General features: G+C 40.4%; 1 protein-coding gene across 1 annotated transcript; it reads right to left on the reverse strand.

Moving 5' to 3' along the window:
• Nucleotides 1–280: 280 nt before the first annotated feature.
• On the reverse strand, nucleotides 281–13,584 carry EIF3B (eukaryotic translation initiation factor 3 subunit B). The gene is made up of 19 exons (XM_075179546.1): nucleotides 13,273–13,584; nucleotides 10,423–10,615; nucleotides 9,545–9,664; nucleotides 9,385–9,442; nucleotides 9,089–9,217; nucleotides 6,399–6,556; nucleotides 6,114–6,245; nucleotides 5,963–6,029; nucleotides 5,278–5,324; nucleotides 4,983–5,193; nucleotides 4,787–4,859; nucleotides 4,081–4,203; nucleotides 3,877–3,955; nucleotides 3,630–3,768; nucleotides 2,707–2,832; nucleotides 2,236–2,313; nucleotides 1,828–1,936; nucleotides 1,384–1,496; nucleotides 281–729 (listed from the first exon to the last, which is right to left on the reverse strand). Exons 1-18 carry the CDS (start codon nucleotides 13,421–13,423, stop codon nucleotides 1,399–1,401), a joined length of 2,091 nt encoding a protein of 696 aa, XP_075035647.1. The 5' UTR covers nucleotides 13,424–13,584; the 3' UTR covers nucleotides 281–729; nucleotides 1,384–1,398.
• Nucleotides 13,585–13,850: the final 266 nt, after the last annotated feature.

Here is a 13,850-nt window from a genome sequence, read left to right on the forward strand (position 1 = left end):
TTAGACTACCTGTGGCTCTCCAGTTGTTAACCTACGAGACTAAACCAACCATTGGCGCAATCTGTAGGTGTGCTTGTCCCCCCCTGCCAGACAGCAATGTACACTTTTATAGCAGCTGGAGAATTAGATTTACTACCTCTGCTACACATATTATTGTCTTTCTGATATAGATGCAGAGATATGAAAGTTACATTTTAAAGGACATGAGGACAGTGGTGCCCTTTTATGTTATAGTGTGTTGTGATAAGAGATGGAGACAGAAAAACACACATTTTAAATATAATTTTCTTGAAATTCCATCTTTAATCCTGCAATGTTGCAATCTGAATGGAGGCGGGTACAGTCCACTGTAGTGCTGGTTCAACACACTAAATTGTGTAATAAGTACAAGTGTATCTTTACTATTCATCTGCCAGTTAGAACTGTTGTCTGTCCATTCAGTAGGGAAGTAGAAAAGGCTCTTCAGAAGCAGAAGCAATGTGCGTCGATCTTCCGATGGCAAAGTCATGGTGAGGCAGGGTGGGTGTACCAGCAACAGAACAGGAGATGGATCAGATGGCGGTACAGAGATTTAAGAGATTAAAAAGTAGCGCTCTTTATACGATCCCCCAATGAAGATTAAAGGCACAACTTCAAAAAGGAATTATGTCCATTCAAGGTCGCAGGAGAAGGACTAAGATTGAATTTTGGACTTTTGGTAGATAATTGTTGATGCAGAAACTATAAACGCTGAATGAAGAGAAGAAAAAAAAAGTTAATAAAATATATCCCTATATGTATAAATTAACATTCCAACTTAGTCTTTCTAAAACCTTTACTGTAGATATTTACAGATGACTGTATAATATGTTTAATGTAAGACTTACCCTTACTTCCATGAAGATACAACCATGGCTGCTTGCAACACGCACCTCTTAATAATACTGAGGTTACACAGGTGGCAAATGGCGGTCACAAGGGGAGGAATTAAGGCTTTTTCCAGTAAATTAGTGCCCAACCTCGTCACGCACTTTGTACACACAGTTTTCACCATGGATGAATAAGAAATGTGTCTAGCATTTTCCATTGTACTACATCAAATGAAGCATTTTCTGTATGTTTGAGTGCCTTTAATAACTTGAGCTACTTTGCAGCGTTAAAGGAGAGGTCATGTTTACAATCACGACTACTGGAGGGACATCTAACATGTACATAAAAGGGAATAATTCTGCAACATTAATATGTTACATTCAGCTTGGCTGATTCATCTTTGAAGCCACTAAGCTTTTAGAATGCATTAAACTGTTTGTTGGATTCAAACCAGGAGAATCAGAACATTACTCTCCATACAAATTTATATGAAACAAAAAAGTAGCAGAGTATCAAAACCAAGGAATAACCCACCAGAGCTGTAGCAGATTACTCCTCAAGTGGTATAATTTCCTCAGTGACAAAGAACTCAATGGTCTCCTCCTCCCAGTCATCCACATTGCTGTCCAGCTCGTCTGTGTCCACTCCTAACATGATCAAGTAGGGAGAGAAAAACAAGTTGAGATGAGGAACTGAAAGGGATCAAATGTTTTTAAACCTCAATAATGGCAAAAAATTTAGTTCAGTCAAATAGGAAAGTACTAGATAGCTACTATTCTATTATCTACACAAGAACTATTAACATTAAACAAAGGCTTGTAATTCCAAATTGTACGACAGTGTGGTAACAAACAGCTCTCAGTCACTCAATGCATAGGAGCCTCTGCCTTTCACTTAATAGTATGTCCTGCTGGCAAACAATGCAACATGTCACTACGACAAGACACCTACTAATGTACAGGCATGGTAAGGACTTACCTCCTCTGAGCTCCAGACGCGCTTCCTTCTGTTCCATGTACAGCTTCTGCGCCAGCTCACAGTATTTCCTGTATTCTTCCATCATTGTTCTTCTGCGTTCTACCAGTTCCTTTTAAACACAAAAGAGAAATGGAAAGTGAGAAAAGTTTAAAATCCTTGTTTGGAAACTGAATGACAAGAGTGGATGTAATATTCTTCAGCAAAGAGGTTTACCAATATAACATGCGCTTACAAATGTAAAACCTCTAGTAAAAGCACCTCTGAGCATACCAGGTCCAGAAACAATAATGAACAGAAGATACTGTGTGTCATAGGACATGCTATGAGAAAGTACAAGTCTAATAGTTAGCAAGCAATAGCCAACTAATGAAAAACACGAAATATTGAAATCACTTTATTTGATCTTACCTTTGAAGCCTTGGATTGACTTAAACGATCTTTCTGTTCAAATATCTTGGAGTACTTTTTCAAATCCTTTTTGATTAGCTGTAACACAAAGAAAAATACCCATTAAAAAATATAATAATGAATACATATATACATAGACACATACACACACACACTTACTTATCTCCTCAATTAACCTCCACCAATCCCATCAAAGAAGCTTAAAGGCTAACTCAAACTAAACAAAAAAAAAAGTAGTTTTGTCTGGAATTAGATGAACTTGGCCGTCGGGCCTTGTTTAGGCTGTCAGACTCCCTCATATGAGCTTCAAACTTATGCACATGAAAATGACACTTAATACCCCCCTCCAAATTAAAAAGCACACCAAAGTAGGACTGAGGAACAGGAGACACTAGAAGTGCTGCTGGAGTTTGTCGGATCCAAAGAGCCCAGTAAATAAAAGTTATTTAGCCTTTAAAAGTGTTTACGTACCTTTATTTCATCTTGACTTAGCAAAGTTGGGGGTCTCGGTCTCCACAAAAGCTGGCAGAATCTGTCTTTACTATTTTTTTGGAGAAGGCGACCTTGGAATGTCCACAGCCAGTATGCGTTATCAACCTCAATAAAAAAAATAAAAAGGGGGAAAATTAAAAAATTTTAGAGCAAATAAATGTAAAAATAGACATCTGCACAAAGTGTCTCCAAAGAGTACTTCAGAGCGCCACCCCAAATGGTTGCTTCTCTGTGGTGGCTAAAAATTTGGACAAGGACTTGTTCTTGCATTAAGCTGCATAAGCCATACTAGAACATACGTAATTACAGAGATCATTGATCTTTATGCCGTAGGTGAACTCATTAGAGCACCGGACGTGTTCCAAGTGCAGCTGGTGTTACAGAGAGTGCACAAGCAACATTCACTATAGATAAATCAGTGATCTGTATAAGTAACAGACATTCCAGCCAACTGCACCGGAGGTAACCATTCGTTTTACCTGGAGAGTGGGAGTCCTTTGAAATATGGAAACTGACACAGACACCTATTAGAATTGTGTGATAGTGGTTAAATGGGCTGCGAGTACAGCTACAGTGCTGGTCATAGCTGGCAACTGATCACTAGACTAAGCCTTCAAGCCTTCCTCTGAGCAACTTCCTGTGTAAGTGGTAGAATACATACTCCAAGAAAGCCTTGTCCACATTCATTGCTCTGGAAGAATTGCCATTAGCAGCACTGTATTCTACTAAGTATTTCCTCCTTGTTAATTAAAAAAATCAGTTGTGCCAGCCACCTTGAGAGGCACCATCATAGCCAGTCTTTAAAATGTGCAATTGTAGGATTAGAATAGTATGTTTAGGCGTCATAGACCAGTAAATCCTTAAATGTCCAAACATACGGTAATAAGGGTTAAACCTCTTACCTTGTGGCTCCACCAGGACACTGAAGTGACAACATAACGGCCTGTTGGATCCCATTCCACGTCGGAGGCTGTATAATGTTCTGCAATGTTCATTATTGTGCAGTCTGATGTGTCGACAAAAGCAAGGGCTCCATTCATGCTGTAAGACAAGGAACAGGTGTTGCATCAGCATACCAGCCTTTTACACTCTTCATGTTGCTTTACACTTTAGGAGCTTAATACAACAGAACACAGGTCTTGTACTAACCTTCTCAAACCTGCCAGGACTAAGAACTGCCCCTGGGGACTCCAGAAGATTGTGTTGGCTTGCTGCTTGTCATACGTTTCTGGAGAAAAAAACCCAAACCAGGGATAAAACCATGAGCATATACATCACACACGAACATGTACTGAAGTGCTTAGGAGAAACATCTAGAGCAGCAAACACAATGAACACAAATAGAGGACTTACTTATCAACTCGATTTTCCCATTGTTCTTGACATGGTAGAAAGAGACGGATATTCTAGGGACTTCTCCATGAAGCACAGCAAACTTGCTTCCATTGGGTTCCCAGGCGAAGGCAATAATGCCATCTGCAGAAAGGGACGTAAAACACACAATTGTAGACTTCCAGCACAGAGAAATAATTTTATTAGAATGTAACATGATTCCCAAATAGACTGAAAACCCAGTGCCGAGATGCATACATGCACAAGTTATCCTGTAACATTCTATAATTATGGGCAAACCAAAGTGTTTCTGGGGTTCCTCCCTATTCTCTCTCTGCTAACTTCTTATTGGACTAATCACGCTTCATTAAAAAGAACATAAGCCCTTACCTCACCCAAACTAGTAGGACCATTGAAAACTATCTTTCGTTAGGTGCCCGTATTCTGCAGGTGTCAGGAGTCTGGGGGATTAAGGACATGGATCTCCGACATCCCCATGTAAGCACAGACCTAACAGAAATGACTTGCATGTGAGGCGGACAGGGGCTGTGCAGTGGAGACAGCCCCTCATCATCACTATGAGGTTTAAAGAGGTCACTGGTGTTTCAACCAGGTAACATGACGGTTATAATAGCATTTTGGGCAAACGTTAAAGGGGAACTGGCAAAAGTCACATATTTGCAACGGCCTCAGTAAACTACAAAATAAAAAAAAGAATATATCTTACCTTTCATTTCAACCACGTCTACTGGAACTTGCTTCTCCCTCATTCTGAAGATCTCAAAATTGGTTACCACACCCTATGAATAAGAGACAGGAGTAAGCATTGTGAAAGAACTGCTCACTATACTTCGCATATACTTAGTGCCAATATATGAACATAGAAGCATCAGATAACGTCTGCGATATTGAACTGCACTTACCTGAGTGCCTTTAGGCGTCCTGTCCACCTTCACACACAGGTAGTCCCCATTCTTCTGCCAGTGCAGCTTGCAGTCCACAACGTTAAACAGGTTTCGGACTCTGATCTCTTGTCTGGATGGGAGCTGCATTAAGGTCACTCTGGCAGGGATGTCTTTGTCTTCTGGTACCCAAAACGCTATGATGTTACCCCCGGGAGACCACGAGAAATCTCTAAATAAGAACACTCGGTTTTAATTCATATTGGTGAAAGAAACAGCTGGGTGATAACACAGTAATACTGCTGAACAAACTTACTTTATTCCAGTTATCTTCAAACTCTTCTTATCCAACAAGCCCATGGACTACAAGACAAATAACAAATAGATAAGACTGCATTGCTGGTCCAGTGTAGACAACTGTACTGCTTTTTAGATTTGTTTCTCTACTAGTTTTACTACCTCCTGCCAAAGCAGCAGGTGTACTTTTTGCCACAGGTCTACAATGAAAAGGAACAGTTCTAGGTCTAATCACTAGAGATACAAATCTCCTTATGTTGGAAATAAGCAAACAAGGGGTGACAGATTTGGTCACAGGTAACTCCATATTCAACACTTTTACTCCTATCTACCACTGAAAACAGTGGTAAACTGGAGGCACAAGGAAGGTAAGTTTTACAGGACAGGGTACATCTACCACTCCTTTACTTTTACTCCTCTACTGGAGAGCAGTCTTCATTACCTTTTGCTACAAAGTCCCAACAAGAAGGTTGCTACAATCACTTACTGCTATTCTACTCTCCTTCAACATTTACTGCACAATATCATTAGACATCACTGATTTCACAAACGCCGGAGGTAGGAACCATCCATAATATGACCCCATACATTAACACAGTCGCACTATGTATTCATAAAATCATATTAGTCCCACTTTAAGCAAACCACCTTATCAAGACCTCTGCACACAAGTGTGTTAATGTAGACAAAAGACAAATACTTACAGGAGTTTCATAAATACTGAGTGTATCTAAGGTCATTCGGGCAAAGAATTTGCCATCGTGACTCCACCTGAGAGAGATAGGATAAACATCCATGAAAATCAAATAAAAACAACGCATTAAAAAAACAAAACAAATTAATTACTCGACATACTTGAAGATTGGCCAGTGTGCTGAGCTCTCACAATGGAATCCTCTCTTCTTCTGCCCAGTCAGCGTGTCCCAGATGATAATGGCTTGGGGGTCATCCTTAGTGTCCATAAGAGGGCTAAATGTAACAAGATACCTAACAAGGAAAAGATTCCAAGAAATGTCAGACAATAGATTATCTCATTAAACACTCGGATATATACAGGAAAGCTTGAAGTTTAGATATTTAACTCAAAACAGGAACGCACAGGTTTAAAATAAAAGCAAGTTTTATAAAGCTCGTACGTACCTTTCACATGGAGAAAAGTCAATGAGTTGCACCCCTTGATGGCTGAACCTCTGGATTTGCTTGAATTTCTCCCCTCCCCACAGAGCGATACCTCTTTGATGAAAGGTGGCCAAGTATGTTCCTCTTGGAGACCAGCGAACGTAGGTCTCAGTCCACCGCTAGAGAAAGAAATCACCAGTTTACAAATACTCCCAACGCTGTATTAGAGAAGAACCTTTAGAGAAGTGCTCTCTATAGCTGGTAGTTATTTTATTCAGATTCCATGAGATATAATACTGTTAGTGTCCCAATAGCCAAAATGAACAAGGTGATCTTGGTACACACAATTTATACACCTTCAAACAGGGGATGCTATCTATTTGAAAGCACTGATATAGTAGGAAAGTAAATGTTTAAACTACATCCCCCCCCCCCCATGGCGATTAGCAAGGCCATGGGAGTGTACGTTCAAGAGTGCAAGATACTAGGATACACTGGAAATAGCTAATAAATCCTGTCCTACCCGAGCTTGAGCAGTGTTCTGTGAGAGCAGCTCTATCATCTAAAGCAAAGACTTCTAATGTCTCTTGTGTAACTGAAAAACCTCTATATACGTCCATCTTTCCTTACTCACCACTACTCTTAACAAGGCTATGAGAGAAACCCTACTTTCTATGGTACAGCTTCTGCTTATTTCTATCAAGGAAGACGAAGGGTATGTAAATGCTGAGGTTTCAGCTTGAACTCAAACCATATCATTTTTTGTTTCCAAGAAGAACCCCTGTTCGTATACAGAAACTTTATCAAATGCAGGACGGACTTCAAACCACAAAAAATCCACTATTGTATATGTAATGTGCATAAGTTACACACAAAGATTTAAAACAGTTAATAAAAGTGAGAAAAATCAGGGCCATAGCCGCCTCCTAAACGCTCACTTGTATAAATGCAGCTCCTGAAATCTAAAGCTGATCTGTGCGACCAGCTCACAGCTCCACAGGGCAATACAAACGGAGATCAGCAAGCACAATCTGAGGGCTTCTGCACAACAAAACAACCACAAACTGTCATCTCGCCAATTACCAGTTTCTGAGTTACTACTGCAGACGTAGTCCTGTAGAATTTCTTAAGATAATCTCACTGTTCAAGCTTTTCAGTTAGATCACAATACTCAGTGCCTGAATTCCCAATAATAAAGCTCTGCTGCCCTCATGTGGCCATTTAAGAAACTACAGAGTGCTTACTATACAGAAGGAAAGAATTCTCAATAAGGCTGTTTCTTAAACATTTGTAAAGAATTGCTCGCACTAACTCAGTGTCCGTTACCCTAAAGAAGCCTAAAAGTCTTCTTTCAACTTAATATGGCACCAAATCACATTCTACTGAGTAAAGACACCAGCCAAAGCACAGGCTGTGTGACCCCAGCAGAGGAGCAAACGCCAGACAAACAACTTAACAGGCTAGATTTGCTATATATCACCCCCCCCCCCCCCCCCCAAAAAAAAACCTGATATGATGCAATCACATGGACATTTAGGACCAAAACTTTGAAAACTGCTGACATCTTAGATTTCCCAAGAGGCAAACTAGCTCTATAAAAAGATCCAGTGCACCATTAATGCACTGTCTCAATATTTAAAACGGTACAAGACAAGGCTGTCCATTGCCAGCCCTACTCTTCACTTAGGTCAATGAACTACTAGCTGCAATCATTAGGCCTATGCAAGATATACACGGGGTGCAGGTGGGAGGAGGCAAATCCAAAATCTCCCTATATGCAGACAATATCCACCTGATTCACGCAACCTTTACGTCAAATACAAAGATATAGTGAGATTTTTGGATACAAAATCAATTACACCAAATGAGAGGCCCATGCTCTGCCAGGTCTCCCAAAAAGAATGTCCAACATCCAGCTTTAACGTGAATTGGCAACAAAGAAAGATTAAGACCTTAGTAGCCTTAACATCTACTTACAATCCCAGGAATACGGCCCCCCATTATCTAAATTACAGACAAACTCAATGACATGGCGCTCTCTTATAATCTTGCAGTTGGGAAAGATAGCAGTAAAAATGATTATCCAAAAGTGGCACCACCTATTGCAGACTCCCAGGAAGAATCCCATATTCAATGGTTTAAAATATATAAAAAAAATATAATCAATAAGATTTGTGTATAATGGTAGACCCCCAATGATCTCTGCACCAATTCTCAGACAACCTATTATAAGAGGTGGAGGATGAATATTCCAGCAGCTACCAGCTACAAACTGGAAGAAAACCCTCACCCCCACCCCTTTCAAAGTCAGCCCTTGCTAAACTGGTCTGGCATATAGATAGCCTCTGCGGAAACAAAATTCCTAATACCTCCATGGCAGAGAACCTTTATTTGGACAGGTGTGGACAACATGGATTGTTACTGAATATCTCACAATAAAGGTTGATTCTTCCCCCTCCTTTTCTCATCCACCCACCATGATCCCCTCCCCAATATTTTATGGGTATTCAAATTTTTTTATCATATTTTCTATCTGTTAAAAACATTGTGTGTCTTAAACCATGAATACATGTACCTTACAAAGAAAAACATGGTTGTATAACAATTTAGTATGCTTGTTGACAATTGCTTTTTCTCAAGCATTTAAATAAGGAAAAAAAAAATGAAGATTTGCACAACATAATTAGCTCTACAGTGAAAGGGGAACTCACAGCTCTCTCCTCCGCTGGGACTGGCTCTTTCACATCATTCCAGAAGATTGTCGTCCTCTCACCAGACTCAAAAATAACACTGAACTGATCACGACAGTCCGGATCCTCCAGCCATGACCGCAAGTTACCCTAGAGGAGAGAATCCAATATGAATCAGACTACCTTCCTGAAGAACGTTGGATGCAAATTGTACGGGGAAGGGACTAATGTAAATGATTAAATATCTTCTGTACAGTGATGAGCAATATGATCGCCATTATATAAATAAAAAAGATGGCAATACAAATTGTACTTACAAAGTCCTTAAATGGCTGTTTTTCAGGAACTTCCCACTCATCACTAATGACCATATATCTGTAAGAGAAATAAAAAGCAGTTGAAATGTGGACAATGCCAGTGTATCAACTATCAAATAACCTCCTATATGGAAATGGAAAACAAAGTGCAAACACTTACTTATCAAAGTCTGTGAATAAATTCACTCTGAAAGTGTGTTGCTTGTCCAACTTGTAGCCATCAGCATTCTTTACAGCATCCTGAGCGTGAGCTGGTAATCCGTACTCCAAGAAAATATACCTATCATTGCAGGGAGAAATAAACAATTCAAGTTCTAGGCTTGAGCACGATACAAATCTGGTGTGTTATGTACAAAACATGAGTGTCATAGCTTGGAGTCACTAAAACCTAGTGCTAACAAAAGCTAGCAGAGTACATGAACTAAAGTATATGTAAGCTGCATAGTTATGTTATACATTAAACAAAGAATTACCTACTTCCCTCCCTTTGAGAGATCCAGCTTACTCTCCTAGCTGCACTGGCTGTACGATTGACAGATGAATCATGTCTCTTTCTACATGCAGATATTCACTTTAGCACTTTTTTTTAAACTCATTGGCGCTGGTGGTATGATACAGCACAGGGAGCAGGGTTGTTTATCTAAAATGTTTTTTTTTCCCAGGCCAAAAGGGAGTCATTGGAGCTACAAGAAGCAGCTAAGCTATGCATCTCTCAAATGGAGAAAGGAAGAGAGTAAACCAATAGTATACTGTCCACATTAGTGCACAATGGAATAATATATAACCTTGATGAAACTGGATCTCTTTTGCAAAGGGATTTGAAGCTTCATTGCAGATGGGGATTATTCATAACTATAGATTGCCCTAAGAGTTAAATCTAACATTGCTATAAAGAAGAAACAATAAGTGTTCAAGCAGCATAGTACAATACATTTACAGCATCTGTTCTGAAAACACCAACGATTTATAGGTGGCTATATAATACTGGAAAACAGCACAAGGGAATGAGCAACATACAATGCATTTACACATACGCACCCTTTTGTTGATCCATCTGCTTCTGGATAGTATTCATTAGTAATTTTTCCAAACTTTGAGAATATCTTATTAATGACATTCTTTAGCTTTTCCAATCGGTCAGGTCCAACCTGTGGTACGTTGTCGACAACCACCACAGAATCTATACCATCTGCTTCTTGAGGGCATTCTTTCAAAACATCACCAAGCAACTCTAGAGGAATTAAAATCCACGTCACCAAACTTGAGTAAAGTTTCTTTACATAGGTCAATATGTTTTCATGTTCTAAGATCTGCTGATCCATATTATTTCTCATCAAAAGTTTAAACTAAATTCCCACCCACCTAAAAACACAAGAATCCTGCAAGACAATTTATGGACTTTCCGCTGCAGGCTCTCTTATCTTTAAATTAAAATATAATTGATTAACCCCATCGGACACACTGTAAATTGTAGAAGATGTGGATGAGCAATTTTCATAAAAACATCCAATTACCACCAAAGGATGTTACATATTACTGCTATGCAGTACTTAACATTACACAGATCTTTACAAAATGGGAACACTGCTGTACAAACTCCAAACACTGATTAAAGAGCTAAGAGTTCCCTGCATGTATATACTTACAATCTAAGGGAGAAGGGATATGCAAGATTAACTGAAGAAAAATAAGAATATATCAGATCTTTCTTAATAGATAGGAGAAATCCTCATAAAAGGAGAAGCAGATAATGTAATAAGCTGCAGCGTGGTTAGCATTGCTGTACCACAGTGCTGAGTTCATGAGTCTCATTTCAACAAATGTCTTATCTGGGTGGAGTTATTAAGTTCTCCCTGTGATGCATGGGTTTCCTCCCAGGGTGCAAACACATTCTATGTGCTGCAGACTAAAAAAATGGACCCTAGTGCTTGTGTTGTAGGGAACCTAGACTGTAAGTTCCAAATGGGCAGGGACAGATGTGAAGGATTAAGTGTTCTCAGCAATGCGTTACATAATATGGTGGCACTACATAAACAAATATAGCCAAAAATAAGTCCAGAATAAGTGAATACATGGAGTGATCCACAATACGTTGCACAGCATAAACAATGATCTTTACCTGAATACAGCTTCATTACACTTTATATCAAGGTTGAATTTTAAATGCTAGACAGCCCAGAAAAATCAGCAACTAAGATAAATACTAACTGTTCTCCCCGTGTTTGCGTGGCTATCTTTCAGTTTCCATTATAAAACATAAGGTGGTCATCTAGAGCACCAACATTTCGTCCGTGCCCAAAACACTGAATGACATCAAATAGCATATGCACCACACAACATAGTTTGTACAGGTACAAATGTGCACCCTATATGTGCTTTGTTCCCAACAGTAAAAATAATTTAACTTTCTTAACAACATCTACTGATAAGAGACCCTATATCTACAATACTAAACTAAATTATCAAATAATTGTATTGCATATAAATTTATGGAACAAGCAACATGGAAATGAACACAGAACACATTGCATATACAAATAACAAAAATATATGCAAAATATACATAAAAATATTTTATCCCACAAAAATCATATTATACTGTTAAAATACATTTAGTCAACGAAAGACACTTATCTATAATAGCACGTCAGTGGTCATTTAAGTCACAAACTCTAAGAAACATGTAAAGCAGGATGAAGCTGGGCGGCCCAGGTGAAGGCTCAGAGAGCCGCTGTTGCCCACCACTGTTAGTCTCAACTAACAACAAAAAAAACCCTTAGTGGATAATCTCTTGCAAAGGCTGGGAACACACATATGTGCTGACATTATCAACAACGACCAGGGCTCTGCAGATTATTCATGGCGGGCAACTTTCATTGTAAAAGTATTCTTACAATGCATGTTTTAGGGCACAGCCAACAAAATGTTTTACTTTTACCCATAACCATTAAAGGATCGTGGGATGTAATACATAAATTGCATCTACACCTAGTGCGCTCAGAAGTGGATTATTAATGTATTCTGGGTCCCAAAGTAATGTAAAGCTGGGTACACACTACAGAAATTTCAACCGACTTTTTATGCCGAGCGATTTTACATGCGATCCACGTTCCGATCGCTCGGTCCATGGACTGCATACACACTAGCCTTGTTTAGTACGATAAAGGGAAGAGCGGACGTCCCTTTAGCGACTTTTTACAGCCATGTTGTCGTGAACAATGACTGTAATTTCGTACTCACTCTTGTGGATCGGCCGGAAGTTTATACACACTACACAGCGGAAACGAGATTGGAACGAAAATATTAAACGGTACGACCAACCAAATGAGGCGACAATCGTCCATTTGGGCAGACTTTCGACCATCGTGTCACTGCACACACTGACCCGACTTTTGAACGAGCGGTCGTATGTCGGCTGATTGAGCTGATTATTGGACGAAAACTTTGTAGTGTGTACCCAGCTTAAGTGGGAGTCATATTGATAAATAACTATTTAGCTGCTACCGACCTACCACAAATATAATACACCTCCTGCTTACAAAGGGCTACATGTACAATATACAGATCCTCAGCTTCTAAATAGAGAATATATATATATATATATATTATATATATATATATATATATATGCATATATGCACTTGGATTGGATTCCCCCCTCGGGCAGAGCCTGGGCCGGGTTTAGCGCCCATTATACCAGCACTCCCATATGCTAGTACCCGGTGACTGCCCTATACCCGGCACACTAGGCACCCTAGCTCCCCGGCCTGCACACTGGGCCTAGTAGTGGCCACAGACCGGCGCTGCATGCTGGGACTTGTAGTCACCCCAGCTCGCCCAATGCTGCCCTACACAGAGGCCTACTGCCACCTGCTACTCCAGCCTCACCATCCTCGCTGATGTCGTCCTCGAAGTCCTCCGGGTCACTGAACGACATCTCCTCCTCGGTGGCCTCGGCCGCCGCCGCCTCCTCTTCTTCCTCCTCCTCCTCCTCCATGTCAGGCTCCGGGCCGTCGTACGCGTTCTCCGCCGGGTGCATGTCCGGCTCTCACCGCTCTATGAGCTCGGGATCTCCGTGCTTGGCCGTGATGCTGGGCCGGTACCTGCTCGTCCTCTCTGGTCACCGCCGAATAGGAGCCCGGGCTCGGCAGCACTAACAGGCCATGTGCACAGGACCCGGCGCAGGGCGGAAAAGGAGCGAACCATAGAGGGGAAGAGGGGAGGTTACCACCCAAACCCTGACTCCGACTTACATGTGCTGGCATATCGCGAAAAACTATCCCCGCTTGTCAGTATCCCCCATAGATATGGCCCTCTAATGTTTTTATCATTATTTTTTTGGTTTTAAAATTCATGTAATGAATTGGTATTGAGAAATGTACCTCCCCCGAAGGAAATAAATGGACTGATCCAACATGGCGGCGGCTAACCCCTGTGTTCTATATATTGCTGAGTGGTACTGTCCT

The sequence above is a fragment of the Mixophyes fleayi genome, chromosome 7, assembly GCF_038048845.1.
Source record: "Mixophyes fleayi isolate aMixFle1 chromosome 7, aMixFle1.hap1, whole genome shotgun sequence".
In the NCBI taxonomy this organism is placed as follows: Eukaryota; Metazoa; Chordata; class Amphibia; order Anura; family Limnodynastidae; genus Mixophyes; species Mixophyes fleayi.

Coding starts and splice junctions, on each gene's coding strand:
- EIF3B (XM_075179546.1), bottom strand. CDS start 13,423: ATGCACCCGGCGGAGAACGCGTACGACGGCCCGGAGCCTGACATGGAG. Junction 4,860..4,982: donor GGACGCCTAAAGGCACTCAG/GTAAGTGCAGTT, acceptor TCTTATTCATAG/GGTGTGGTAACCAATTTTGA. Junction 3,769..3,876: donor GTCCTGGCAGGTTTGAGAAG/GTTAGTACAAGA, acceptor CTTGTCTTACAG/CATGAATGGAGCCCTTGCTT.